The sequence below is a fragment of the Hyperoodon ampullatus genome (genome assembly GCF_949752795.1).
Source record: "Hyperoodon ampullatus genome assembly, chromosome: 13".
Taxonomy (NCBI): domain Eukaryota; kingdom Metazoa; phylum Chordata; class Mammalia; order Artiodactyla; family Ziphiidae; genus Hyperoodon; species Hyperoodon ampullatus.
In genome coordinates this window covers 74,769,735-74,797,461 of record NC_136926.1, presented here as the reverse complement: position 1 = coordinate 74,797,461, position 27,727 = coordinate 74,769,735, and the positions used below count along the sequence as shown (strand labels likewise).

Genomic DNA, 27,727 nt, shown 5'->3' with positions numbered 1-27,727 from the left:
TGACAACAGGAAGGAAGCTTATTAACCCCTCTGCTCCCCCTCCCTTTTCCCGGGGTGAGAATCGGCTCCTCCTCCCGGGCGTGCGACCCCGGGGTAAAATGCTAAGCGGCCGCCTGCTTTCCGCACCCTGCGCGCGGCGCCCGGCAGAGGAAGAAACAAGCGACGAAGGCGCCGCCCCAAGCCGCGTGGAGCGAGTTCGTCTCTCCGGCGTGAACCTCCCGAGCGAGACGGCCTGGACCCCGCGACCGTCGCGCCGGCTGGGCACCGCAGGCGCCCCATTTCCCAGCCTCTCTTCAGAGCTGGCACTCTGCACCCCAATCCCTAGCCTAACCCCCTCAACACCACGGCGCCACCAACCCCGGTGCCTCTCTCAGGTGGCGCAAACGCCCCCGCCCTCGGGCGCCCCCTGCCGGGGAGAGGGAAGGCGGCGGCGGGCGCGGAGGAGCCGGGCGCAGGGCGGGGAGAGAGCTCCGGCGCCGAGAAGAAGCCGGGAGCTTCCCTGATGGTGCCGCCACCTCCGACCCGGGGAGGAGCGGCGAGGGGGCAGCTGGGCAAGAGCCTGGGTCCGCTTCTGCTGCTCCTGGCGCTGGGACACACGTGGAGCTACCGAGAGGAGCCCGAGGACAGCGACAGGTAAGCGCTGCCGGTCCCTGCTTGGTGCGCCCCGGCTCTTGGGGTGCAGGCGGTGCCCCTTTCCCCCCACAGCGGTGAGCCTTACGCCCTCGCTTCCCCGGACACTCAACTGTTTTGGCCGACGTTAAACTCTGCTCCCGGGTGAGACCCTCCGCGCCCTTAGCCCTGGCTCCCCCATCTGTGGGTCGGGGCACCGAGATACCCGCGCGCAGCATTCCTGCCGCCCTTCAGTGCCCCGCTTCTTCACCTTTTCTTTCCCTTGGACCTGGGTTCCCTGCGTTGGACCCTCGCCGGGCCCGCCCCTGACCCTGGAGTCCGCTCCGCGCCCGCCTGAGGGGAACCAGCGCCTGGTCGGCGCGCGGGACGCGGACGCCCAACGCGCGTCTACCCTCCGCTCTCCAGCGGAGAACCAACGAAGTTCCTCAACTTTTTCTACAGAGAAATCTGCTCGGAAAACAAAATCGCTACGACCACATACCCGTGTCTGAAGTCTTCAGGCGAGCTCACGACGTGCTTCAGGTAAGTCTCGGGGCTCCGCGGAGTCCGTCCGTGCGCGCCCGGGCTGTTTGGGGAGGCGGCGCCGCGCAGGAGGGGCTTGGAGATCCGCTCGGGGACCGGGGCCACGGTGGTGGGTGCTGGGTGAGTGCTCCTTGGTGCAAACGCTTTCTTTTCTTTTGCGTGTGGTTTCTGCGCCGGAGCAACGATGGGCAGCTGAGTGGCGGCCGCACCTAGAGTTCGTGCTCTGAGAACCCGAGGGAGGTGGTTTAGTGCTCCCTCGAATACTTGCGTGATGGTTGGAGAAAACGTTGAAAGTTTCGTAAAGAAAGCGGGTCGGATGGTGGGTGTAAACAGTGCGGCATAACAAAGGTGAATGGCTGGTTTTGCGTTTTGTTTTGAAAACTTAAAGGCATACAACCAGGAAATCCTTGGTCCTTGGCTATCTTTTGATTTTCTGCCAGGACGGAGTGTAACAGTGTCACGGCCTCTGTGGGCAGGAGGATGTGGGAGGACTGCCGGCCGTCGATAGGGTTAAGTGAAAGCAAAAAGCGCCAAGATGGTTGAGCCACAAGAAGAGGATCAGTCTTCCTGAAAACTCAGCTTACAGAGCCTGGGTACTTGTTAAAGCTAAGCTTGAATAGGGCTAGGGACTCAATAGTATGGAAAATGCTCCCAGGTGGTTCTGATTCTCAACAAGGTGAATCACCGTTCCCTGCTTGCAATTTTCTGGAGGTGAGGGTTGACTTGTTGTCACCATAGGCTTCTGTGCCAGTGCCCTCATTGGAAGGAGGCACCCACCATAAGCGCTTATGAGTTGCCTGCTTTTTAAAGGTTCTGTGGGAGGTACAGGGATCACACACTCCACCAGACTCCATCTCTGTCTCTGGGAATCATGCACTGTTTGGGGTGCCAGGCTAACTATTGGGTAGTACAAGATAACACAGTAATCCTCAAAAGTGAACTTGAAAGAGAAGGAAGTTGCACTGATGATGTGGTAGCAGATGAATCCTTTGAGCTGTTAAAAAAAAAAAAAAATTTGCATGTGCTCAAAGGTTCAGGTGTAAGTGGTTACAGGGCTGGTCAGTTTAGGGGTACAAAGGCACCATCAGTTACGTACCATGCTGCTTAAGTGAAGCAACAGTCAAGTTTTAGCCTTGGGAAGGGCGCCTTCTCTGGGAAGTGGGTGGTGACACTGAACGAGACATGTGAGCTAGTGGGGAAGAGGGAGTATGGTTCAGTTGGCAGGTGAAGACTTAGGTTAACTGGGTAAGCAAGGTCGCCCATCTGGAGACCTGACCTGGTGCCAGCCCTGTTTCTTCCACACTATTTCTTAGGACCCGTTTTTTTCCCTGTCACCGCAGCATAAAACCTCTAACATGGAACGTATCCCTGAGATGGTTTGCTCATTTATTTGGTCCCTGAAGGTCAGACTGCACATAAGTCAGTGACAGTTACAGAATGCGTGTCTGATTTTCAGAAACCATTGGTGCCTGATGAGTGTTCTAAGCTGATTTCATTCGTTACGCTGTTACTTGTTACACTGTTACTATCTTTTTTTTAAACAGAATTTAAAAACTGGTGTTTTTCTGCACTAAGCCTCTGTAGGAGACATTAGCAGTGTCTTGATATGTTTTCATTAACAGCTACTCAAAGAAACAGCTTATGAGAGCTAACAAAAAGGATATCATTTCTAGGAGAAAAGAGCTTAGAGGAGTGGGAGGATGTTTTCAGCTGAAGAAAATGGTAATGGTCCCTGTGAATATTGTTTCTTTGGTTTTCCTTTAAGAGTTCTATGTGTACTTCGTTGGTTTTATACAATTGCCATAGTTTAGTACCTTCCCAAACACAGTTAGTTGCCAGTTGCTGCCCCCATTTTGAGCCCCAAGAATGGAGGAACGCTGTGTGCTCTTCGGTTTGTAAAATTTAATTGTCCTGGCCCTGTAGACCCATGTTACTCCCGGTGTGGTCTGGAAACTGGCACAGGCATCTTCTGGGAGCTTGTATTGTCTCAGGTCCCTGCCCAGAACTCCTGAATCAGAACTTGCATGTTAACGAGATATGTATTAAGCCTTGAAGCGCTGCTATAGAAACCAGTGTCCTCACCCGAGTCATGGTGCAGACCTGTTTGGACAGATCCTCAGGAGCTCAGAGGCCCCTGCAGATGAGTTAGCCCTTCTACCACAGTAACGTAAAATCAGACAAAGAGCCAGCCTTCCAGGAAATCGGACTCGTGGACTGTTGGATGACCCTTAATTAAAGTGAAAGTAACATAGAGCTACTACTGTTCTGGGAATGCTTTCTGACTGCCTAGAATCCCACTCTTAGCAGATGTCTCTGGTGAATGGCTTTTTGTAGAAGAGAATGCATACCGGAAGTCACTCCTGAATTTAGAAGGTGGTCTTTTAACACTGGCTTTCGAAAACCTATTGACGTGGAGGTATGGTAGATGTAACATCTGATTTGCCATTATTCCTAAAAGTCATATGGAGGCTGAGGTGATATGGAAAAGAGATGGGGTCGGAATACTCTGTCCTGGACACCACCACGCTTGTACACTTCTGTTTTCCGTGGTTTTACATAAGCAACACCTTTCCGCTTAAGCCTTATATTAAATGAGAGTTGGAGGATTTACTATATATTCACCCAGTGTCCTATGCACTTTACGTACATACAGCTGTAATTCTCAAAGCCACTCTGTAGCATGCGTGTTGCCTCAGATTTACAGAGAGAACCGAAGCTCGGATTAAGTTCACTTGCCCAGGATCACAAAGTTAATACACGGGGGAGAGTCGAGGTCCAGACCCAGGTTTGTCTGACTTCAAAGTCTGGGCCCTTTCATCATCCCGGTGGTGTCTACAGATGTGGCTGAACTTTGCAAATCTGGCATCTAAGTAAGGAAGAAAACTATACATTTAGAGGCTATAAACTCGAAAGAAGCAGGTAACTCCAGCAGCCCCTGTGACCACAGTGGTTTTCTGAGTTACCACTGCTCTTGATCTGTCTCAAACAGTTGAGCTTACATTTCCATGTTATACACGACGTTGGTTCCTATATGTATAGCTTTCCTTCCTTGTAGGATTTCATCGTAATCACAGGGTCTGTCTCTAGGGACTCTACCCCAGTGTGCATTGAGCCAAGTCCCCAAAGCTGATAAAACACTGAGCGAACGCCTTTGGCAGCTTAAGCTTAGAGGGCATGTTTGCTCAGTGTTACACTCTGACATGGAGCGTATTCTTTTACCAGTAGTTAAGATTTCAGAGTGTGTGTGATTTATCTAGACTCTAAATTTATCCTAGCCAAAGCAAGCCCATAAAGTTATAATGGCATTTACCCCTCTTGTGGCTATTAAAGTTGTTCCTACAAGTTAACTTTTTTCCTCCTTTCCCAGACGACGTAGTTCTTGAACAAAAGGTTTGTGTCTATCTTTTCTTTATGGGGGTCTCATATCAAGAAAGTGATAAAGTCTTTTTAAAAATAAGAAAATGAGTGTAGGAAACATCAAGAAATCAACTTGTATTGAGTGAGCCTGTGTCCAATAAACATGCTAATTAACTCTTTGGATCCATTAATCAATTAAGGACTTGAGCATCTATTATGAGCTTAAGATAGTCCTAGAAAATGCTTGAGCATAGTCCCTGGTCACGTTTTACAGACTTGATTTTTAGACCGAGGCCTCTAAGGCTATAACCAGTATACAATGTACATGATTGAGTTCAAAATTGTGTAGTGTATACTATGTGATGGGGAAGAGATTAGAAACAGCTAGGAATGGCTTTATGGGCAAGAGAAGACTTGATTGTCCTTTAACGTGGTTCTTTCACAGAATGTTTGGTGTTGTACTAGCTATGATCTTCAGCTTTGTGGTTCACAGACCTACAAGTAGAGGCTCTCAGCTGTATTTGTCCCATCAGTGCTGTCTCATGAGGGTCATGGTCCCATGGGAAATAATGACATGGGGATGCAAAAACTCCCACTTAAGATTTGGCAACACTGTTGCATTATCTCAATTAAAATGTGGAAGTTGACATTTCTGCAAATATGTTTACTTGGAAATTGGAGAGCAATAAGGTCTCTTAATTAGAGCAGCACCACCAGAGGGAGAGCCCCGGACTTTAGCTGAGTCTCCATTGGAGGAAGGGCTGGAGAATGTGCTATCTGGCAGGTTCCTGGGTCCCTACACAGGGCTTTGCTGTCAAAACATCCATAGTAGAAACTCTCTTCCCTAGTTTGAATTCCAGCTCTACTGCTTCTGTGACCTTGAACATTTCTCAACCTGTGTGCTCTAGTGTTCTCCTTTAAGTAAATGAGGATCACGTTAGTACTGCAGTTATAGGGTTACAGTGAAGATGTAAATGAGTTGACATACATAGGAAGCGCTCAGTGAATGCTGCCTCTCAGGCTCGCTGCTGTGTCTCCCCAAGTCTGGCGTGGTGAGTGCACAAGCTGGGTGCTCAGTAGACATCTGCTGAGTTTTGAGCTTTACAGTAGACATTTTTGAAAGAGCACATTCAGACCCTAGCCAGAAACCCTGAGGGTGTTTATAGCAGTCGCACGTCAGCTGTTTTTAGTTGCCTCTCCAAATGTAGGCTGGCCCAGAAATCTAGTGCCTTGGGAAAATTATCAATACAAAAAGGATATCTTTTGCTTCCTGCCTCCTACCTGACTACACGATGTCCTCTATTCACGTAAGTATAAAAGCAGGCAGAAGGCATAGTTTACCCCATTTTAGAGACTCTTAGAGATTTGCCCCTTGTCCAGGGTCATGAAGGGTTTTATTGGCAGAGACAAGACTGGCGACTTAGGTCCTCAGCCCAGTTCTGGTCCCTCCCTTCTTCCTCCCCGTTCTATGGCCAGCATAGCTTAGAACCCGCTCTGAGGGCAGCTCTGAATCACTGTTCGCTTATTCAGGGCTTGTGGGACCCCTTTAAGAAAGCACTTGTATCTTCATGACCACTGTCCATATTCCAGCCATAAGGAGGAAGTAGTCCAAATGTTGTGAAGAACAGCAGGGGACAGATGGGGGTGGCTTCGTGCAAAACTGCCTGAATCACAGGTAAGTTGGAGGCAGCCTCATGTTTCCCTGTTAGATCCTCTCTCCCACTGGATGGTTAGCTTGCTGAGCGCATGGTTTCTCTGTCCTCTCATCCATGACTGTAGCCTCAGAGGCTAGCCCCGTGCCTGGACAGGGTCCATACACATTGTTGCGTACACAGGACTCGGTGGATGAATGTTAATGTTGTCAGTAAACAAGGAGATTTGACCGAAATCTTTTAGGTCTTCCAGAACTTCTGTTGCTATCAGAGTATGCCTGCTATTTTTAGCTGAGTTTCTTTCTGCTAGAAACCGATTACTTAACCTCTGAGCTGCTGCCATTGTTTGCATTAGTTCCCACCTTGACCTGTTAAGCTTTAATTGCTAATGTGTTACAGGTGCTGATTCTGGCAGTTATATAGCTCATTCCATGGACTTGTTACTTTAAATCATACCTGAAGAGGATGTGGGCAGTCCTGCCCAGTGTGTTGATTGCCCTGTGGACACTGGCTTTGAAGTGGTGGTGGATGCAGTTTTAAAGGGGATCTCGCTCCCTACTCACACCCTCTTCTTTAGCTTGAGCAGGTGTCTGGAGAGAGGGGACGGTGGAGGATGTTGGCCCAGGCAAGGTTCTTTCTCACTTTTCACTCATTCTCTAGGGAACAAGACAAAAGGGTAGGGAACAAGACAAAAGGGTAGGAAACAACTAACAACTGAACTGGCCACAAAAGGCCATGCTTTCACTGGTGTCCTTTGAGACCGGGTCCAGTTGCTACTCATTGTGCCCAAAGTTGTTGATGCCTGACTTGCTACATTCACTTCCCTTCATCTTTTCTAAGTGAAGCTGTGGGGGGGATGCACCTGGAAAAAGCAAATATGCTCTTTTCTCTAGAATACCCTATTTTCTCGGATGGTAGTTTGCATTCCAATCGGTAGTTTAAGTTCAGTGGTTCATCTTCCGCAAACTTACTACCTTGCTGTGCAGTGGGACCCTCGCTGCTTCTGTGCGTTAGAGGGTCTGCTGATTCGGGGCATTGCTGACTATCCAGTGAACGAAGGTCTCCATTCTGTCTCAGCTTATTGCTTTTTATTTGGGGGGTGAAAAGGTAATCAGCTGTAACATCTGCAGTTTCTCTTCTACCAGCCAGGTTCTTTTCCATAAAAGCCATTTACCAATTTCAAAGTTTTACCAGCGATTGTGTTCCTTATTCAGAGCTTGCTATGTGCCGAGCACATTCTAGGCACCCAGAATACATATGTGAGTAAGTCGGGAAAAACCCCCCAAACCTCTGCCCTCATGGAATGCATGGATTTTAATTCAATTTATTTTTTTTTCAGTAAAGGAATTTCGAGCCAAGGATGTCCTTGGGGACGTTTGTTAGATGATTATCTTTGGCACACATCCGATGTCACATTTGGGGAGACTAAGAGCTTAATTTCCTGTGGCCCAGCTGTATCTTTTCAGCAAAAGAAACCCCATGGCTCCAGGCAGGGACACAAGAACCCAGGGAAGGTGGTAACTAATGTGTTTTTCTTCTCCTAGCAGGAAGGGAACTAACACGTGCCACAAGTCCCTTCTAAGAATTATTGGAATGTGAAAGCATTCCAAAGAGAAGGCCAATTCTCTGTGTGTCCTGTGAGACAGCATCAGAATGGGCCAACTAGGAACAGATACCTCATGTGGACCCGGTTTGCCTCAGCCTAGGTTGCCCCGTGTTTGCTAACAGTAACTTTAAGCAGAGTGTTGAGAGAAGGCGTGCCCCTCCTGCATTCCTCGACTCTAATAACCCATTACGGGCCTGTGTTCATAAATGCACCTGAACTGTATGGACAACTTGTTTACGTCCTGAAGTACCTGTATAGGGTCGGAGTGGTGTTACCTCTACATGTTTAATCCCAGTCAAGCAAAGTACATCTTTCTAGCTTCAAGGTATGATTCATGTGAGTCAAAACTAGGTGTGAGAACTTGGAAGAACAACTCTATTGCCTCCTTGTTTGGTGTGTTAGGACGTGAACTAGGTCATCTTTCCATGCCCTTCATGACTTCAGAAACTTGGACCACGTCCATTCTAGCCTTATCCATTCGCAACCTTTCCACCCCTTGGCCACTGCTCTGGGGTGTTCTCTGCTATCTGCCCGTGCTGGTGTGAGGCCCCCATCCTTAGTCCTCTGGGAACAGAAGGAGCAGCTGTCAGTGGCTGCTGGTACAGAGAACTGGTGGGAAGCTGGGAGAGCTCTCTGCACTGGGATCTGGCTCGGAAAGTTTGGTATAAGGCAGGGATTGGCCAAGTAGGGCAGGTGGCATGTCTTTATATGACCCATGATCTAAGAATGCTTTTTACCTTGTTTAAAGGGTTAAACTGCACAACAGACCTTACTTGGCCCCCCAAACCTCAGATATTTACTGTCTGGCCCTCTTCAGGGAAAGTTTGCCAACTTCTAAAGTGCTGTCTTAATACAAAGACTGGGAGTGGAGTTCTCCATCCATATGTGACCTCATCCACAGGTCTGAGTCCTCAAGGGGGCAACCTTGAGGACATTTAGGCCGCTTCCTCTTTGGGGCCTTTGCCTTTGTATTCCCTTATTGTGCCTGGGTCTTTGGCCTGAGCATCTTTTCATTGTGACTTGATTTCCTGATCTCAAGGCATCAACCATAGTTATTGTTGAGCTGGAACTTTATTTCCAGTCATCTTCCCTTAAATGATTCTCTAAGTGAATGTAACTTGTCGGGATGTTTTTAAGAAGCGGATTTTACTGCAACTAGTTAAGTGCTGACTTACTGCTGCTTTTCTGTGTGTTCCCAGACAGGCCTTCCTTGCCAGCTGAGTAATCCTTGGATTGCCTTGGCTCATTGCCCACCATTCTTAATTCCATATGTCCTTAATTCCCAACTTGTGTAGTGATCGTCACATGCTTTGACTCCAAGCCAACTCTCCATAAACTTGTTCGTTTTGAATTTCTACAGTGGAAGGCCTCACGTTCAAAAATCAAATGAGAGTATATATTTTATTTGAGGAACACACATCTACAGAAAGTTATTTTCAATGAAGAGTGTCCTAAATCAGTGTTGCAACATTTCACTTTTCCTTTTATGGCTAAAAAGCATCATAGGTCGGCTCAGTTGCACTGTGCACAACATCAGTAATTAAACTTTTGAACTTAAACTCTGAACTGCCTTTTTCAGTGCCAGCTCTTTGATTCCATGGAGATCACGGAGACTCCTAGCGTGATGCCTTTCGACACTGAGGGTGGGGACAAAGTAGTGGAGAAGGAAAGGACTACTGAAATACTCCGAGGAGAGAGAGGCAGAAGTCTACTGGTATTTTGGAGAAGGGAAAGGAGGAGAATGTTGGAATGCACCACTTGACACATTAGGGAGATTAAGAAATGCCCTGGGGGATAGCAAAGAAGAAAATGATAGGTATAAACACTTGATAAGGAGTAGAGAGTATCCTATGGAGATGAAGTCGGGGGAGAAAAAGATGTGGATATTAGTCACGTAGGAGCCTCTGACCTTGGTAACAGCCGTTTTAATGGACTCAGCTGAATGGAGGTTAAATGAAAGGCAAACTAAGCTTATAAAGGTCGACAAGATTGACAAATGCACTTTTTGTAACGTCCTGTGTGTGTTCAGCACTGTTCCTTCAGAGGTCGGAGGCCGTCGAAAAGCCAGTGCGGAGACCAGGCTGTGACTTCCCCTCCACCTCTCCCCTCTCTTTGCTTCCACTTGGCCTTGCTCTTGGTAACGTGTCCGTGTGTCACTCTGGAATTTTCCTATAGTGAAACGACTCATGGCTTCTGTGGTGAAAAATTACAGATCAGAGTGGAGGTTGGCTTCCTGGGAGCCCAGCAAGACCACAAGACGGTTCATTGGAGGGCAAGGTCATTGCCCAAAAGATGCACTGGAATTTAGTTCTGGCAGATTCTGAAAGGCTAGAGGAACCTAGAATGTAACATCAGTGGGTTTTTTTTTTTTTTTTAATCTCTGAGAAAGTTTGGCTGAAGGATTTTAATTCTGTAAAAATCGACTTTAATATTATGTCGGTTTTCTGGAAATCACTCCTGCCCATCAGCTGGGAGGGCATAGGGAAAGATAAGTGTGAGGCTCTGCCTAAAATCTACTTGGAGGTCACTTTAATCAGGCTGCATTTTCTACCTGGAACACAGGTGAGAGGAGGGGAGGGAAAAGGGCGGTGGGTCTGGGGGAACTTTGAACGCAAAAGCAGAGATCATGGAGAAACGCAAGCTCGTGTGCGTTCCTCTGGCGGCCCTGTGTGAAGGCTTGCTGTCAGGAACTAGCTTGTTGTCCTGTGAATTCTCAAGTCCCAGAGCAGGTGTGTGGCGGAACCAGACAGGCTGACGCCAGAGCCTGTTGTTAACCACTAGGCTCCTCTGAAAAGCCTGACAACTGGTTACCTTGCCTGCTGCCAACCATATATTAAAGAGACCTTTAGACTGAGGGAAGGAGGATGCTAGAAATAAGGATGTCCGTCCTGCTGGTAAAATACATAAGTCGGACAAGTTATCAAAAGTAGACACATGAACCAACCACCCGTCCTGCCCCATGTTAGTTTGCCGGGAACGCCTCGGCAGACTACCATAGACTGGGAAGCTTAAACAAGAGACTTTCTTGCAGTTTTGGAGGCTAGAGGTCTGGGACCAGTGTGGTGGCAGGGTTGATCCCTTCTGAGGCCTCTCCTTGACTTGCATGTGGCCATCTTCTCTCTGTGTTTTCACAAGGTCTTCCTTCTGTACTTGTCTGTGTCCTAATCTCTTCCTCTTACAAGGATACCACTTCATACGGCATTAGAGCCCATTCTCATAACTCATTTTAACTCTGGCCTACTTAAAGCTTTGATCTCTAAATCATCACATTCTCCGGTACTGGTTTTAGGACTTCAATGTGTAAGTTTTGGGAGGACACAATTCAGCCCATCGTATTCCCCCACCAAAAAAGCCCAGCACACGCTGGGGCCATGTGATAAAGGGGACGGTTTTCATACACACTGATTTCCATGGGCATCACTGTCCACATGGTGATCCTGAGTTATCCAATGAAATTAAAGTACCGTTAATACCACTGAAGAAGAAAAACATGAAACCATAATGTTGTTTGTAATGATCCCTTCTGTGGTAACTCCTTCTCTAGCTAAATGATGGAGGCTGTGATCTGTTCTAACTCCCTACATCAAGACATCACTGTTGTAAATGCTGAGGCCCCCCCACCCCAGACCTACTGAATTAGAATCTGCATTTTAACAAGGTGTTTCCTACTCACATTAAACTGAGAAGCGTTGTTCTGATCATCACTGTACCGTTCCAGGCCTCCTTCCTCACACCTGGCTCTTCTTTGCTTCCTACTTGCAAAACACTGCCTATGGCTTTACAGCCTAGACTATGCTTGGAATCACCTGGTGAGCTTAAAAAAAAAAAAAAAATTCCATTGTCGAGATTGGTACCCTAGACCAGTTTCATCAAACTCTGGAGGTGGGTGCCAGACATTGGAAATTTTTGAAGTTCCTTGCATGATTCCATTATGCAGCCAAGGTTGAAAACCTTGGAGCAGAAAGCAAAAGGGGGTGAGCCGCCTGATTCCTTGCCAATGGAGAAATGGTCCCTGTTTCTTCCTTCTATGGCCATTAGGCCTGGGTCCTCATGTGTTGTGCAGTTACTGCAGGTCCATGCCCCTTGGCAGGGAAATTTACAGCTAGAGCTTGTGTTGGTGCCTGGCGTCTCCTCCTTCTTCTGTCGGGTCCTACTTTTTCCCTCCTGGCATCACCTTTCTCTTCTGAGTTGGATGGTTCGAGGGCAGTCAGGAGAGTGATGAAGTGGACTGAGGTGGATCAAGAAAGGTGGTCCATTCCTCATGAGCGTTGTGTTTCTTAAGCTGATCAGTCCTAAATCCCCTGGTGCACATTCCATCACTTTTCATTTCCTATTGCAGCCTCTCAGCTTGGTGTCTGGAGCTACTTGGTGACCTTTGTTGAATTTTTTAGAAAATGTTTTGTTGCTGCACTGCATGAACTTTCTCCCAAGATATAAACATGGCTCAGCATATTACAAATGAAAGCTTTTTCAGTGTCAAGCTGTGTCTTTCTTTCCTTGCAAGCATCAAACACACACTATTTTTTCTACTTAGTGCGACAGGAAATCTATGTGCTGGCAGAGCTTCTCTTCCCATTCCGTTTTTGTGTTCCTCTTCAACTCTTCAGGCCTCCCCTCTGATAACTGAAGAAACCTCTCAACCCCCAGCAAACACAGGGCTTTTTCTAGGTTTGCGTTAACTTTGTGCAAAACGAAACAGTGTGCTCTGTGGTTTGACTGCATAGTTATCACCTAAGCCCTGTATATACCATGTGGCCGCAAACCAGGCAGTCCCCAAGTAGGTCCATATGGAATGCATCGTTACATACGTGTACAGTAAGTCCCCTACATATGAACACGTTCCCTTCCGAGAGCACATAAGACCAGTTTGTCTGTAAGTCCAACAAAGTTAGCCTAGGTACTCCACTAACACAATCGGCTATATAGTACTGTACTGTAATAGGTTTATAATACTTCTCACACAAATAATATATAAAAACAAGCAAACAAACAAAAAATATATTTTAATAGGAATAGAAAAGAATTTTATTTGAGCCTGAGGACTATAGCCCAAGAGACACAGATTTAAGGAGTACTTAAACTGTGTTCCACCTGACTGCAAAATGGGGGAGGCTTATATAAGCAAAAATCACCAAGTTACAGTTAGTCGCATGAGTCATTGATCAAGAATCATAATTGGAGCTGGCAGAAGTCAGGATGCTTGTCAAATAAGGATTGGTTGGGGTCTGAAGTGGTTGCACAGGTACAAGGGGAGACCTTGAGACCTAGGCAGCTGCTAGCAGATATTAAGAACGGCTGATGGTATCCTTGAGTCTGATACAGCTCAGAGAATTCAAGTTCTCGGTGATACAGGAACATGTCTGAAAGCACATCCACGATGGCCATCCGGCTCCATTTTGAGTGCCTGAACCACAGTTTATTCCCTTTTGATTTTTAAATGGTTAAATCAGATTTTAGTGCTTAAATCAGATGTACAATGCCTGTTTGACAGACCAGAAGACAGGCTGTTGTAGTTAGCATAAAGGTCAAGCCAAACCTTGTGTAAGCCAGAATGACTTCCCATACCTGTGACAATTTCTTCCATCACTGGGTAAGATGGGAAGCCATTGGAGGTTGGGAAGTAAGGGAGTAGCAGGATCTAATTTAACCTTAAAATAAAAGTCTCCCCAGCTACCGAGCAGAGACTCACTTGTGGGCCTTTCTCAGCCGTGGAAAAGAGGCTTTATTTTGAGGAATTGCACAGGAAACCACATATCTGAAGAAGTATGTCAGTTATAGTTTCCAGGGGACAAACACGCCTGGGTAAAAGTAATCAGTTAAGTAGCATTTATTTTGAGAGTTGATAGCAAAGAATTATTGAAGAAAAAGCAACAGTAGTTGCATTTTCAGACTGGTTTTGTGAATGATGTGGCAAAACGTTTGTGAAAACCGAAGAAGCACTTGATACCATTCTCCTTGGATATACATGTATTTCTAGCTCAGAGAAATTCTATATAATTTTGACAAATTCATTCTCCTGAAGCTGTCAAAAAATTAGGTCTTATTTTAGTTCTCCCTAAAAGTACTAAACTTGGCAGGACTAAGTACTGTCGTCAGAATATACAGGTTAACATATATCCTTATTCCTTTGTGATCTTCTTGACCCATTGTAGAAGCCCTGGTTCTTCATCTTTATCAAGGGCAGAACTACCCAGTTTCTAAAAATAGGCTGGATTAGGAAAAAAATACCAAGAGCAAAAACTTTGCTCTTCTTGATGTAAGAGACACCAGTTAGGGGAGGGTATCTTCTCGCTGGGAGTCAGACAGCTCAAGTGTTCAAGTATTCATCGGCAAACACTTTCTCTTAATTTTCTCCACACTAAAGAACGTGGTCCATTGGATAGCCATATAAGATTAATAATCTCATACTATGTAGTATGAACTACACAAGGACTAAAATAAACATTTTTAATCTTACAGTACCTTGAAAAGTACAGTACAACAGCTGGCATCCAGGGGCTGGCATCGAGTGAACAGGCAAGAAGAGTTACTGACTGGAGGAGGTGGGAGATGGTAGAGCTGAAGGATTGTTAGCCCTAGGAGATAGGGCAAGCTGCCATTTCACGCCTGACGATGATGGCACAGGTTCTGGTTCCTTGCTGCATTCAGTTCTATCTACCCTCTTAAAAAAAACGATCCAGCGATGTCTGGGTAGTAGCTTTCCTCTTTTCTCATCATAGATGACATCCTGGGTTTGAAATAAAGATACTGTACTACTGTACTCTATATAGTACTGTACAGTAAAGTACTCAAAAGCACAACCACTTGTAGAGGATGCACGCACGTGACAATTTGTGCCAGACACGTGAACTAACTTACACAACTGGACGTGGGAATGCGTGAAAGTTTGCAACTTGTATGTAGGGGACTTACTGTAATTGCCATTCTATTCAAAAAGAAAGATGCAGTCATGCTGATTAAATCCTAGAAGTTATTATAAATTAAGGAAATACAATTGCATTTCCTGGGTAGATGTGCTTCTGAGGTTCTTAATGACGGATTTCTTTGAATTGGGGGCTGGCAAGACGCGAAGTGGTTCCTAAGTGACCTGAGTTCTTAAACTTCCAGAGTCTGTGACAGCATGATGAGTGTGGCACTCTATTAGAAAGGATATAGTAGGAACAGGTATTTAAAACATTAGGCGAGGATGTGAAAGGATGCTGACAATTTACTAGGCGTGTCTGCCACCCCAACTATCTTCGAGTCCTTTCCCAGAGACCCCTAGTGTTTGGGAAACACATTTCCAGGTCATGGCTCACATGAAAATGATCATCTGTGGAGGACACCTTGAGGTCAATGACAAAGGATGCTTAAGGCAGGAGGCTCTGGTCCAGGAGGCTTTGGCAGTCCGAACTGCCACTCTGGTGTGCCAGAGCAGGAGGGGTTGAGGTCTTGGCACACCTGGAGCCGTTCCTGAGCAGTCACTGCTGCTGGGGTTGGGCGGGGTGTGCACCCATGGGGATGCTCCAGTGTAGACAACCCCCTTACAGCGTTTGGCCATCAAGCTGTTTATTCAAGCTGTACCTCCGAATTTTGCCTCTCCGGTGACTCCTTTCTTGGCTGTTATTAAAAAACAGTTTCTCCTGTCCATCCTTTAAAATATGACTTGCATCATCTTTAGGCTGTTTATTCATCCCTTAGCTTATACATAGCTTGACTCTGGATGGTCCTGACACACTTGGTCTGTGCTCATATGGGTACCTTTGATGTGATGGAAGCCTTAATTTGGGGAAGCCCACGGTGCTGCAGGGACCATATTTAACTCCTCTTGCCCTGAAGAGGTGAGGGTTTCATCCATACTTCTTAGGACTCTGCAGCTGAGAGGCTTGGCTCCCAAAGGAAATCGCCATCATGAAGATGAGGGGAAAACACCTTCTTAGAGAAGTGCGTAAAGGAAGAATCGTGCTTCCTAGTTACTACAAAAGAGCGCAAGAAAGAGGTAATAGTCTCTTTTTAAAACTTTACCTTTTTGTATATGATAGCAAGACTTGCTCTTTACGGGTTTTACGTCATGTGAATCACTGGGAACTGGAGATCCTCCATAATCTTGCTCCTCCAGGATAATGAAAGCCAAGGGACTGGAGTGTATTTTCCTGATCTTTTCTGTGCCTTTACTAATGGACATACTCGTAGTTATTACTTGCGGACGTAACGTAGTTATTACTTACAGAAACAGGTTTGTTCTGCAGTCTCTGTTTTCACGTAACAATAGGTAAAGAACGCTTACCATTACATGGAATGCTAACTCATTTTTACCACATAGTATTTTTATTGTATGGATGCATCCTAATTCATCTCTTCACTGGAGAGCTTCTTATTAAGCAATTAGCAGATGCTGAGGGTTTCGGTGGGTTCAGGCTTTACATTTAAGATGCAAATTTCAGATATATCAAGTTTTACCTAAACGAATTAGGAGAGAAGAATCTAGAGTCACCAGATAGCATTTTGGTCTGGAAGCTGCAGGACGTGGCCTTTAGTGTACAACTCTGTTGCTGCCCTCCTAGGATTCCTGTAACCCTCTGGCTCTGGTCCTAGATGTGGGATGGTGGGGCTTTGATCGGGTTCCTTCTAGCTCTGGTGGTCTGTGACTGATCACTCCCTTCCTCACGGAGAGCTGAGCCAAAGGAAGCCGGCTTCGTTTATAGCCCAGGGGATTTGCTTGACCTGAAGATACTGTGGGACAGTCTGGATACTTATCTCTAATCAGCCTGAAAAGCAAGATAGCCATCTGTGAGCTGTCATCTCTTAAATGCCTTTGGTAGTTTGTCTTACCCCAGTTACTTAGTTAAAGAGAAAAAAAGTCTTTTTACTCTCCAGGTATATACTGTTGAAAGTGAGGTCCCCTTTGCTGCAAGCGCATGCTGGGTGAGCACAGGGGTCATCTTTCTCTGCACAGGTGTTACGCTCTCTCCCTACTCCCGCCACTGCTGTTGGCTTTCCCTTCTGCTTTCTTTCCAGGTGTGCTGCCCCACAGACTAAGGAGGGTGAAGTATCAATTTCCTCTCCTAAGGCAGAGCCTTACTCCCATGGTGGACCTCCCCCTTTCTAGAAAGGAGAAATTGTTTAACTTGGGGAGACATGGTAATAAAAATGGGAAGGAAAGGTGACCTCAGGTGAGAAGGCTTTCTCATAAAATCTCCTTCACATCTTTTATCCTAACGTACTGGGCTTAATATTTGTCTTAAAGTTACACAAATTTTATTACAAACATGTTTCAACACATGTATATCCTTTGGAGTTTATTTTTCCAAGGGTCCTTGTAAAGACTTCACGTGCTAATTGGCCTGCTGCAGCCGAGTTGCCAGTATGATCATGCTGCTCTCCTCGTTCTGGCTCCATATTTGGCTCTGTCTGGCCAAGGGGAATAGAGAGATGATGAAACAAGGCCGTTAGCTACATAATTTAGATTAAGGACTTTTTTTGGGTGTGTTTGTTTCAGCCAGATTTACCCACGTGAAAGGATGAGGCTTCTCTCGAATTACCCAGATAATGATCAGATTTTTAATACCCTTCTCCATGCTTAGGTGGTCCTAGTTTTTAACAAAATGGTATCACACTTGAATTTTGAACTGAATCAACAGGCTCCTCATTAATTTGAAGCTTGATTTTTTTTTTCCTGCTCATTTTCTCTTTTGCACCCTAGCTTGCCTTGTCCACATCCTTTTTTTTTTTTTTTTAACATTTTTATTGGGGTATAATTGCTTTACAATGGTGTGTTAGTTTCTGCTTTATAACAAATGAATCAGTTATACATATATCCCCCTATCTCTTCCCTCTTGCGTCTCCCTCCCTCCCACCCTCCGTATCCCACCCTTGTAGCTGGTCACAAAGCCCCGAGCTGATCTCCCTGTGCTATTCGACTGCTTCCCACTAGGTATCTATTTTACATTTGGTAGTGTATATATGTCCATATATATACTACCACTCTCTCACTTTGTCCACATCCTTTTGAAAGAGTTTTCATTAGGGTGGGGTTGTAATTTGGATGGAAATAAATCTCGATGGCAGCCTTTGCTTTTCAATGTACTTTACTTGCATCGTAATCATAAAGAAAATGTACAGACTTACCTTTTTTGGAAGATGAGGAAAAGCTGACCATATTTTCCTTCGATGTATTTAATTATGAAAACTTCAAGTAACTCTACAAGAAAATGTCCATGTGCTCATCAGTAATTAAGCTTTTGCACCATTTGCTTTATCTTTTATTTTCTAAAGTATATTAAATCCCAGACATGTCATTTTACCACAATATATTTTAGTATTCATCCCTAAGAGAGGGTTTTTTCACACTGCTAAAATGTCGTCATACCCCAAAGTTTTAAACATCCCCCCACAATAAACTCTGGGTTTTGTGGAGTTCTCTCTCTTGAATTAAGTCATATGGATGAGGGGGTACTTCTGTCACCACGAATGATTGATCTTACTTTTGAACAGGTGTGTGTATTTCTGAGAGTTTCTAGAATAGAAATCCCATACTGGTATCCAGCATGCCACATTGTAGCACCGTTTGTAGTAGGGTGGAACTCTGTATGAGGCCATGGCCCAGGGATAGTTATTCAGTTTCACAAGTATTGTGACATTTTATTTTTATACTTATCTGTATTTATATTTTACTTACATTTAGGGTTTAGGGGCCTTTTAAACCCAAATGAACAGGGCTTTAAAATTTTTTAAAATTTTTATATAGTTTTTAAAGGTTACTTTCCATTTATAGTTACTACAAAATATTGGCTCTATTCCCCATATTGTACAATACATCCTTGAGCCAATAGTTTGTACCTCCCCTGCCCACCACCCCCCACACACACTGGTACCCACTAGTTTGTTCTCTATATCTGTGAGTTGTCTTTTTTTTTTTTTTTTTTTTTTTTTTAACGCGGGCCTTGTCACTGTTGTGGCCTCTCCCGTTGTGGAGCACAGGCTCCAGACGCGCAGGCTCAGCAGCCATGGCTCACGGGCCCAGTTGCTCCGCGGCATGTGGGATCTTCCCAGACCAGGGCTCGAACCCGTGTCCCCTGCATCGGCAGGCAGATTCTCAACCACTGCACCACCAGGGAAACCCGAGTCGTCTTTTTTTGAACAGGACTTTCTTTGCCCTATTTTTTGGTGGCAAAATTGTATTCACTGACGCTCAATACATTAGCTTCACTAATAACAAAAACAAAGCAACTTAGATTTTCTGAAATGAAAGGGAGCCATAATTGTTATTCTTTTGTCTTTATTATTCTGATGTCGTCTATTCATGTACCTTTTCAATGTTTTGTTAAAAACATTTAAAATCAACGGTATAATTTACTCTCTGCGTAGTTAACATCTTACATACACGATAGTCTTAAATATTTAAATTACACCAAGGCTGGTAAGACAAACAGCGGGCCCTCAACCCTTCTCAGACCTTCCTGTCCCACAGAAGCTGTTCCAGTTTTTCAACCTTATTCTTCTGAATTTTTGCATCCACACCTCTAAATAAACTTGTATTACAGCATAATTTATTTTAATTTCCGGTACTGTCAAGGCTGGTAAGACAAACAGCGGGCCCTCAACCCTTCTCAGACCTTCCTGTCCCACAGAAGCTGTTCCAGTTTTTCAACCTTATTCTTCTGAATTTTTGCATCCACACCTCTAAATAAACTTGTATTACAGCATAATTTATTTTAATTTCCGGTACTGTCTTTTGACTTCCCTCTATGAGAGGAGAGAGCTTGGCTGTCAGCCACCATCCACACTTATTTCCCCTCTTTGCATCGTCTCGGTATAGTTGTGGATAGATTGGTTTTCGTTGTCTACGTTATGACTGCAGAGATGATATTGACATCTCATCCCTGCTTGAACGCTGTGGCTCCTCTTTTTCCTACTGTATTTTGCCTTTCCTATAATTCATATTTGTCCTATGTTTTGCCTTTAAAAAAAAAAAGTATAGAAATACGAGGCCAACCTCCAAGCTGCCCTCATTTGTATAAAGTGCCTCTCAGTATAGTCAAACTTAATAGGTGTCCTATCGTTTCAACCATCTTGAAGAAGTTCCTCTCCAAACCTCGAGGTCTGCTGTGATCCAGACTGGTTTCTCTAAGCCTGTTGTGGCCTCAGGAGTTCCCTTACTGTCTGTGAGCCTGGGAAATCTCTCTCTGGTGTCAGGTTCCAGGTTTCCTGGATCCCATATTTTCCCCTTTCCTGATTTACTCCTTTCGGTGGAGCATCTAGTCTAGCACTTCCCTGAGAAAGGGTCTTGGGAGGAGTATTTTTTTGGGGGGGTTGGCAATTCATGCATCCAGCCGACTTGGTCTCTGCCGGATGCCTTTATGACATTTCAAAGGTAACACGTCCAAACAGACTGATTTTGACTCTCCCTCCCCACTCCCGACACACACCTGCTGCCCTCACTTGTGGTGCTAATACCCGGTGAGTTGCTCTAGACAGAAATGCAGAAGCAATTTTAGATCATTGCTTTTCACATCCTCTGCCTCCAGTCTCTCATCACATATACTCGAATCTGGGCTCTGTCTCCACTGCTACCATCACCTTTGGCCTGAACCACTGCAGCTCTTCTTGTTGCTTCCTGTCCTGTCTCTTACAGTCCGTTCCCATGCAGCAGAAAGTGAGATCCTGAACCTTATAACAGATGGTGTCCAACCGAGGTTTAAAATCCTTCAGTGCCTTCTCATTACCCTCGAAACAAAATCTCTACTCCTCAGCCAAGGCTGTAAGGCCCTGAGTGATCTGACCCCTGCTTGTCCCCCCTTGTCATATGTTATCCTTCCTCAGTTTAGCTCGGTCTCCTCCTGTCTTGGAATGACCGTCTTACTTGTCTCAGCTTGTTGCTCATTCTGGTCCCTCTGCCTGGATAAAAGGTCTTCCCCTTGCTTTTTAAAAAACCACTAATCCCAGCTTCCAATAACTCAGAATTCAGTGTCACCACCTCTGTGAGATGTTTCCCAAGCCCCCTACTTACAAATACATCCCCCTGTCCCTATGGGTCTCCATTTCAGGTCCTTGTTTTATTCTGTTATAGCACTTAAAACCATTTGTAGCTTATTTTGTCTCCCCCTGACTAGAGGAGGACAGGGGCCATTCCTGTTTCAATTATTATTATTATTATTATTTTTAATTTTTATTTTTTTGTGGTACGTGGGCCTCTCACTGTTGTGGCCTCTCCCGTTGTGGAGCACAGGCTCTGGACGCGCAGGCTCAGTGGCCATGGCTTGCAGGCCCAGCTGCTCAGCGGCATGTGGGATCTTCCCAGACCGGGGCACAAACCCGTGCCCCCTGCATCGGCAGGCGGACTCTCAACCACTGCACCACCAGGGAAGCCATGTTTCAGTTATTTTTGTATCCTCTGTGCCTAGGGCAGTGCTTGATCCATTTTCCCTGCAGAATACATGTCTGTGATAAGGGTAAATGAATACACATGGTTTCTGTATAGTAAGATCATTCTCTGAAACAAAGCCATGTTTATTATTTGTGGATTTAAATTTATCCTTGGATCTATTCCAGGTATGTAAGGCAGTTTACAATACATAAAACATGAAGAGATAGCATATATTAAAAAGGTCAATAAAAGGCTGGAAACTTAAGAAACGGAGCCAGCTTTGAGGGTAAGCATGTGTACCATAAAGACAAGACTTGCTACGGGTGGGCCATTGGGCTCTGAGCTCTTTAGCAGCCAGTGAGAAAAGATCGGTTATACGAGTCCATGTGGTAAAAAGCTGAACATTGCCTGGGAGAACTACAGCTGTTCTTTATGTTAAGACCAAAGAGAAGTTTCACCCAGGCGTCACTGTGAAAATACATAACGTGATGAAAATCATCCCTATAATGGACACAATAAGTTTCATAGGAACAGTTCTTACAATGACCTTCAAATGACCTTGACGCCGCTGTCCTGTCAAGTACAGCTTGGTTAAGGCCCACGTATGGGGCCTGTATGATGCTGTCTAGGTTCTATGTGCTGTATGAGGACTGCTCTATGTGCTGTGTGATGGTTGCTGTTGTTACTTTGGTTTATGGCTCTGCCTGTTTCAGGAGATTACCTACATGGTGGGTGGGGATTACACTTTTGGGCTTTTATTTGTAACTTCCTCTGTGTCCTAACCAAATACTGCTGGCTGTTACCACGGCATTTTCTTTCGTACTTGATCCTGTGAAAATATCTTTAGAGATCCCACTTCTTTCCTTCCAGACTTTTCTGCCACCTCCTATCCTATCTCTAGGTCTGGTGATATACTTTCTCTAGCAGCATCTTCTAGCTTAAACAGTGTTTGTCTCCCAGATAGTATTTTGAGAACGTCCGAACCTTCTTTATCTTCATATTTGATAACTGTCCCTTCCCTGTGGATGGACCAGCTTTCTCCTCTCTTCTGAACGCTGTGGGGCTTTCCCTTAAGAGCTTAGACATATTCACAGTCACTGGGATTCTAAAGAGAGTGGAGATTAAAAGACTGAGCAAGTTCTTTTCCTTAGCTTCGTAAAGTCAGTCTTTGAATGTGGGAGCTGTCCACTTAGAGTGAGGCTGCGCAGAGCAAATCTGTACTCCAAGGAACAGAAACGTTCATGAGAATTTCATAACCCTGGGTGTGTGTGTGCACGTGCCTGTCTGTGTGGGTGCACGTGCCTGTCTGTGTGGGTGGCAGGTGATGTTGCTGTAGATTTTAGTTGATGTTGCTTGACTTTTTTTCCTCTATAAACAGCCCAAAGTGAAACCAGTCACTGAACATAGCAATCATAGAGTATGAGCAGAAAAGAGATTTTACTTAGCACCATGGGTAGGATACAAGGCAGAAATTCCTTCTGCAGGATCAGCTTTAATACCACAAATTGGATACAGTGCAACAGATTAGAGAATGCCCTTTGCGTCACAAAGCAATCACTGTCCTTAAGGAAGCTTTCCTTCAGGAGCTAGAAGTGCTCATGGCAACAGCAGCTGTTGGGACGCTTGGTTTGGGCAGCTGACTGTCTGGCTTTGGGGGTCTCTCCTTCAACATTCTTCATGACCTAAGTTGCATTTAACTTTGGGGGCTTTAACCCTCCCGTTTCCATTTGATGCTTTATGAAAAGCCATTGGCGATAAAGATGTGTTTAAGAAAGTACAAATGAAAGTCTTGAAGATAGAAAAGGAAGGGCCTTTTGAACAAAATTTGTATATGATTAAATGCTGGATTTGCTCAGGGATGTTTAGGTTTTACAGCTGCAAACCATTGTTATTTATCAAATTCCTACAGAAAATAACTTTTATTGTAAACCTGAAGCTTGAGATCCTAAAGCCATTTTCCCCCTGGGAGCAATTATTTTTATAATATAGTTGTTGATTATACAAGATTTCTTAGAAATGCAAATATTGTGTAATAGCAGAAGAGATTGTATTGTTTTTCTGGACAGTGCCAAATATGCACTTAGAAACATAAATTTTGGTTGTGTTCAGAAATATGGATTTTGCTTGTAATAACTGTAAATATGTATTGAGCACTTACTGTGTCCCAGGCACTGTGTTAAAGCAGTATATGGGGGCTTCCCTGGTGGCACAGTGGTTGAGAGTCCGCCTGCTGATGCAGGGGACACGGGTTCGTGCCCCGGTCCAGGAAGATCCCACATGCCATGGAGCGGCTGGGCCCGTGAGCCATGGCCACTGAGCCTGCGCGTCCGGAGCCTGTGCTCCACAACAGGACAGGCCACAGCAGTGAGAGGCCCCTGTACAGCAAAAAAAAAAAAAAAAAAAAAAAAAGGCAGTATATGATTTTCTTTACCCCTCTGGGCAATCTTCTGAGTAACTGCAGTTGTCCTTTGAACAATGCAGAGGTTAGGGGCACTGACCCTCCACAGTCAAAAATCTGGTATAACTTGTAGTCGGGCCCTTCTGCACCCCGGGCTGTATTTACTACTGAAAAATATTTGAGTGTAAGTGGACATGTGGAGTTCAAACCCCTGTTGTTCAAGGGTCAACTGTTCTTGATCATTTTACAGATGAGATAAATTAAAGCTTAGCCTGTCGAGCAACTTTCTCAACATCACTTGGCTTGTAAGTGGTGGAGCCATGGTGTAGCGTGTCCAATTTTTAGTTTATTCTTGATTCATTCCTTAATCAGCACTTTGTTTTTTCTAGTCATCTATTGCTGTGTAACACACTTCCAGAACTCTTAGTGGCCTGAAACAGTGATCTTCTGGCTCACGGTTCTGTGGGTTTGTAGTTGGGGCAGGACTCGGCAGGGATGGGCCGGCTCTGCTCTGTGTGGTCCTGGCTGGGGGTTGGGGGGAGGACTCAGCAGGGGCTGGAGGAACCAAGATGGCAGCAGTCATGTTGTGGGAGGTGTGCTTGGTGCCGGCCGCCAGCCTCAGTGCCTCCGCTGTCCTCCAGGTGACCCCTCCCCACCTGCGCCCTCATCGTTCAATAGTCGGGCAGGCTCCTCATTCCAAGAGCACAGAGATGGAAGCGGTGCAAGGTGGAAGCTTCGAAGGCCTAAATTATTGAAGGCTGGAGCTTGTATTGGTCACTTTCACTATATACTGTTGATCAAAGCAAGGGATAGAGGACCAGCCCAGATTCAAGGGAGGTGGCCTGTGCAGCTTAATGGGAGGATTGTTGGAGGCTGTTTTTGTAGGTCTCAAAGCTGTAGATCTCTAAACACCACCACCCCGTGGACCGTAATCCTTCTTCACTTGATGTCTTTTTTTTTTTTCCTCTTGACTTCTAGTCTCATGGGGCTACTGTGGTTCTCCAAACAGCTACTCCAGCCATTCTTTTGCTATGTCTTGTATTCCCTCTTTATTTCTGTGCATAATAGCAGTTTAGAGCTCTTGGCCCCAAGTTCTAGTCCAATTATGCCTGCATTAATGCACTTATTATCCAATGAATAAAGACAGTCCCCATGTCCACCACTAAAGGCCTTGCTACTTTCTTTTCTGTCCTTTTGAACATTCAAGTTCCATTCTTCTCTTGCTTGAATTCGTTATCTCTGTAGTTATCTCCAAACCAGCATCCTGCCTCCCTTCTCCTTGTTGCCCGTGGGGCCACCATCTTCCTGGCTCATTAAACCCACTTTTTTGGTGTGAGTTTTTTTTGTTTTTTTGTTCTTCTGTTTTTTGCGGTACACGGGCCTCTCACTGTTGTGGCCTCTCCCGTTGCAGAGCACAGGCTCCGGATGTGCAGGCTCAGCGGCCATGGCTCACGGGCCCAGCCGCTCCGTGGCATGTGGGATCTTCCCGGACCGGGGCACGAACCCGCGTCCCCTGCATCGGCAGGCGGACTCTCAACCACTGCGCCACCAGGGAAGCCCTTGGTGTGGGTTTTGATCTTCCTTCCCTTCCCTCCATCCTTTCCTCTGTCTAATCCAACACCTACTAAGAACCTTTGAACATGCCTTTTTTCCTTCCCTTCACCTCTCATGTTCAGGCTTGTGTATCACCTCATCCCTCACTTAACACAGTGTTCAACGCAATCACCCTCCCGGCCTTCTCTCTTCCTACTCCACTCCTCTTCCTGCAGCTGCTCGTCTTTGGAAATGCAATTAACGAAACCTACATTCTTGTCACTTACCTCCTCAAGGACCCTCTCCTCCTTCTGGTCATTTCTTATTGTTGGGCACTTAAACGGCTTTCTTAGTATGCAGGACCTGTCAGCAGCTTGCCTCCCCCAAACTCTGATGTTTAAGTGAGAATTCTCCCCTAGTGGTATTCAGCTACTCTCTGCAGAGCTCAGCTCGAGGCCAAATTGTAGCATAGCTTTGAATGTCAGTCTTTGGGTTCAGATTTTACTTGGAAAGGTTTCCAAAATGCTTTGTACAATGGAGTGATAAGATGGAACACTGCTTGGGAAGACTGATGTAGGCTGGTGGGGTGCCTGGTAGTGAATAGAATGTTTTGCTAAGGAAGAGACAGGCAGATCTACTTGGAAGTAGTGGCCCTGGAGAGGTGGTTACGTAGTTGGGGGTTGTATAGGCTGTAAGCCATCCCATTACTGTGAACACACATGCATGACTTCAGGCAAGTCTGAATTATGAGGGAGGCTGATAACATCTCCAGCCTCATACATCTTCCCTTTGGGGATCATCCTTTCCATCTTAAGCCCACATTTCCTCATCTCAGACGTGGGTTGATATTTCACTTATTTTTTGCCCCACCTTAGAGGAAAGAATCTGTTACCGTTTATATATTGATTGAAAATTGCAGCGGACAGAATGCTTGTATCCTCCCCCAAATTCATGTGTTGAAACCTAATTCCCAATGTGATGGTATTTGGAGGTGTTGCCTTTGGGAGGTGATTAGGTCAGGAGGGTGGAGCCCTCAAGAACGGGATTCGTGCCCTTATAAAAGAGGCCAGAGAGCCCTTTGTGCCATGTGAGGCTACAGCAAGAAGACAGCTGTCTGTGAACCAGGAAGAGCTTTCACCAGACACTGAATCTGCTGTCACCCTGATTGTGGACTCTTCCCAGTCTCCAGAACTGTGAGAAGTGTATGTTGTTTAAGCCACCCAGTCTGTGGTATTGTTACAGGAATCTGAACAGACTAAGAAAAACATTCTTATAAAAGTGTTCATTTCTTTAGTTGTGGGATGAAAAAATTAATGGGAATGATACTGGAACCATAATAAACATAACACTTCTGGGTCTTGCCTTTAATTAAAAAAAAAAAAAAAAGCATACTCTCTCTTCTCCTGTCCTGCTTTCCTGCTGCCTGGAACACAGACATAGTATAGGAGCTAAAATAGAAGTACATGTTGGGGATGGAACAGCAAGATGCAGTAGCCCATCAGCACATTGCCTGGGCTGTTCATGCACATTGTAGAAGCAAGAGAAATAAACATTTATCAAGTCAGTTACTTGACTCTGTAGCAGGCAAATAGACATTCAAGCTAATGGAACATCTGTAATGACAATGATCACAGTTCCCATTTGTTGAGCACCCAATCTGTGCTGTACACCGTGGGTGCATTTTATACAGTGACCCCACAAGATTGGTGATCTGTACATCTTTCACCTAAGGAAACAAACTGGTTGTGGTTAATAAACTTGACCATGGTCCTGCTCCTGGGAGCTGCCCGGGCAGCCTGGGCTCCATCTGGGTCTGCCTGACCCCAGGCTCAGGGGCTTCTCATTGTGCTACTGACACCCATGTCTGCCCAGAAGTTCATGGAGAGACCTGAGGAAACCCAAGTGATACCCAGGTTGCTCATTTCTAGTCCTTCACGATGTCTAGGGGGCCAAGTCATCAGGGCATAATAGGTCTTCCTCCTGTCTGAGCCTTTGGGCACATGAAGCTCTGCTGGAGACCTGGGTCTGCAGGCAGCTTTCCTGCAGCTGCAGGGACAGGCCTGGGCTGCTACCACTGTACACAGGTCCCAAGGGGGATGGTCCCAAATCTCCCCTCCTTTGCCTTAAAGCCTCTTTCAGCTGCAGGATTCTCCTTGTTATTCCACCCTCCAGCACTGTGGTCATGGCCGGGATATCTTTGCTGGGTCAGGGTTGGGACCTTCACGGAGGGGAGGAGCCGTTGGTCTCTCTAGGTTTCCTCAGGGACAGTGAGATGTCTGGTGAGGGCAGGAGTAAGTCGGCACAGGCGGTGTCAGCCTGGACAAGGGGACGTGGTGATGGATCCTTGTTACTCAGGAGTGCTGTCCACTTGTAAACATCATCTGTGAGTGTGTGAGGGCAGGGCAGGTTAGAGGGGGAGCTGGCCAATTCTGTGTTGGAAAATAGAACAAAGTGCAACTAAAAAGGTGTAATACTTGATAAACCATTTACAAAAATATTACATGTACAGAACCACCACCCAGTGCAATAATTATGATATTTCAGTTTATAATATGCCAAGTTAGCTACACATACTGGAGGCCTTTGGCAACATGCAGAATCCATGCCTAGGAATTTATCTTAAGGAAAGTAAGGATGTGCAGAAAGATACAGCCAGCCGTAAGGTGGTTTAATCTGTTTTGTTT

At 45.6% G+C, this 27,727-nt stretch overlaps 1 protein-coding gene across 1 annotated transcript in view; it reads left to right on the top strand.

Moving 5' to 3' along the window:
- Nucleotides 1-502: 502 nt before the first annotated feature.
- The window catches only part of CCBE1 (collagen and calcium binding EGF domains 1), a gene marked incomplete at its 5' end in the record, with an annotated part of 240,485 nt that continues 213,260 nt past the window's right edge, over nucleotides 503-27,727 (top strand). The window contains 2 exons of the mRNA XM_079717089.1: nucleotides 503-633; nucleotides 1,072-1,152. Coding sequence (XP_079573215.1) covers nucleotides 503-633; nucleotides 1,072-1,152 — 212 coding nt within the window. The remainder of the gene's footprint in view (nucleotides 634-1,071; nucleotides 1,153-27,727) is intronic.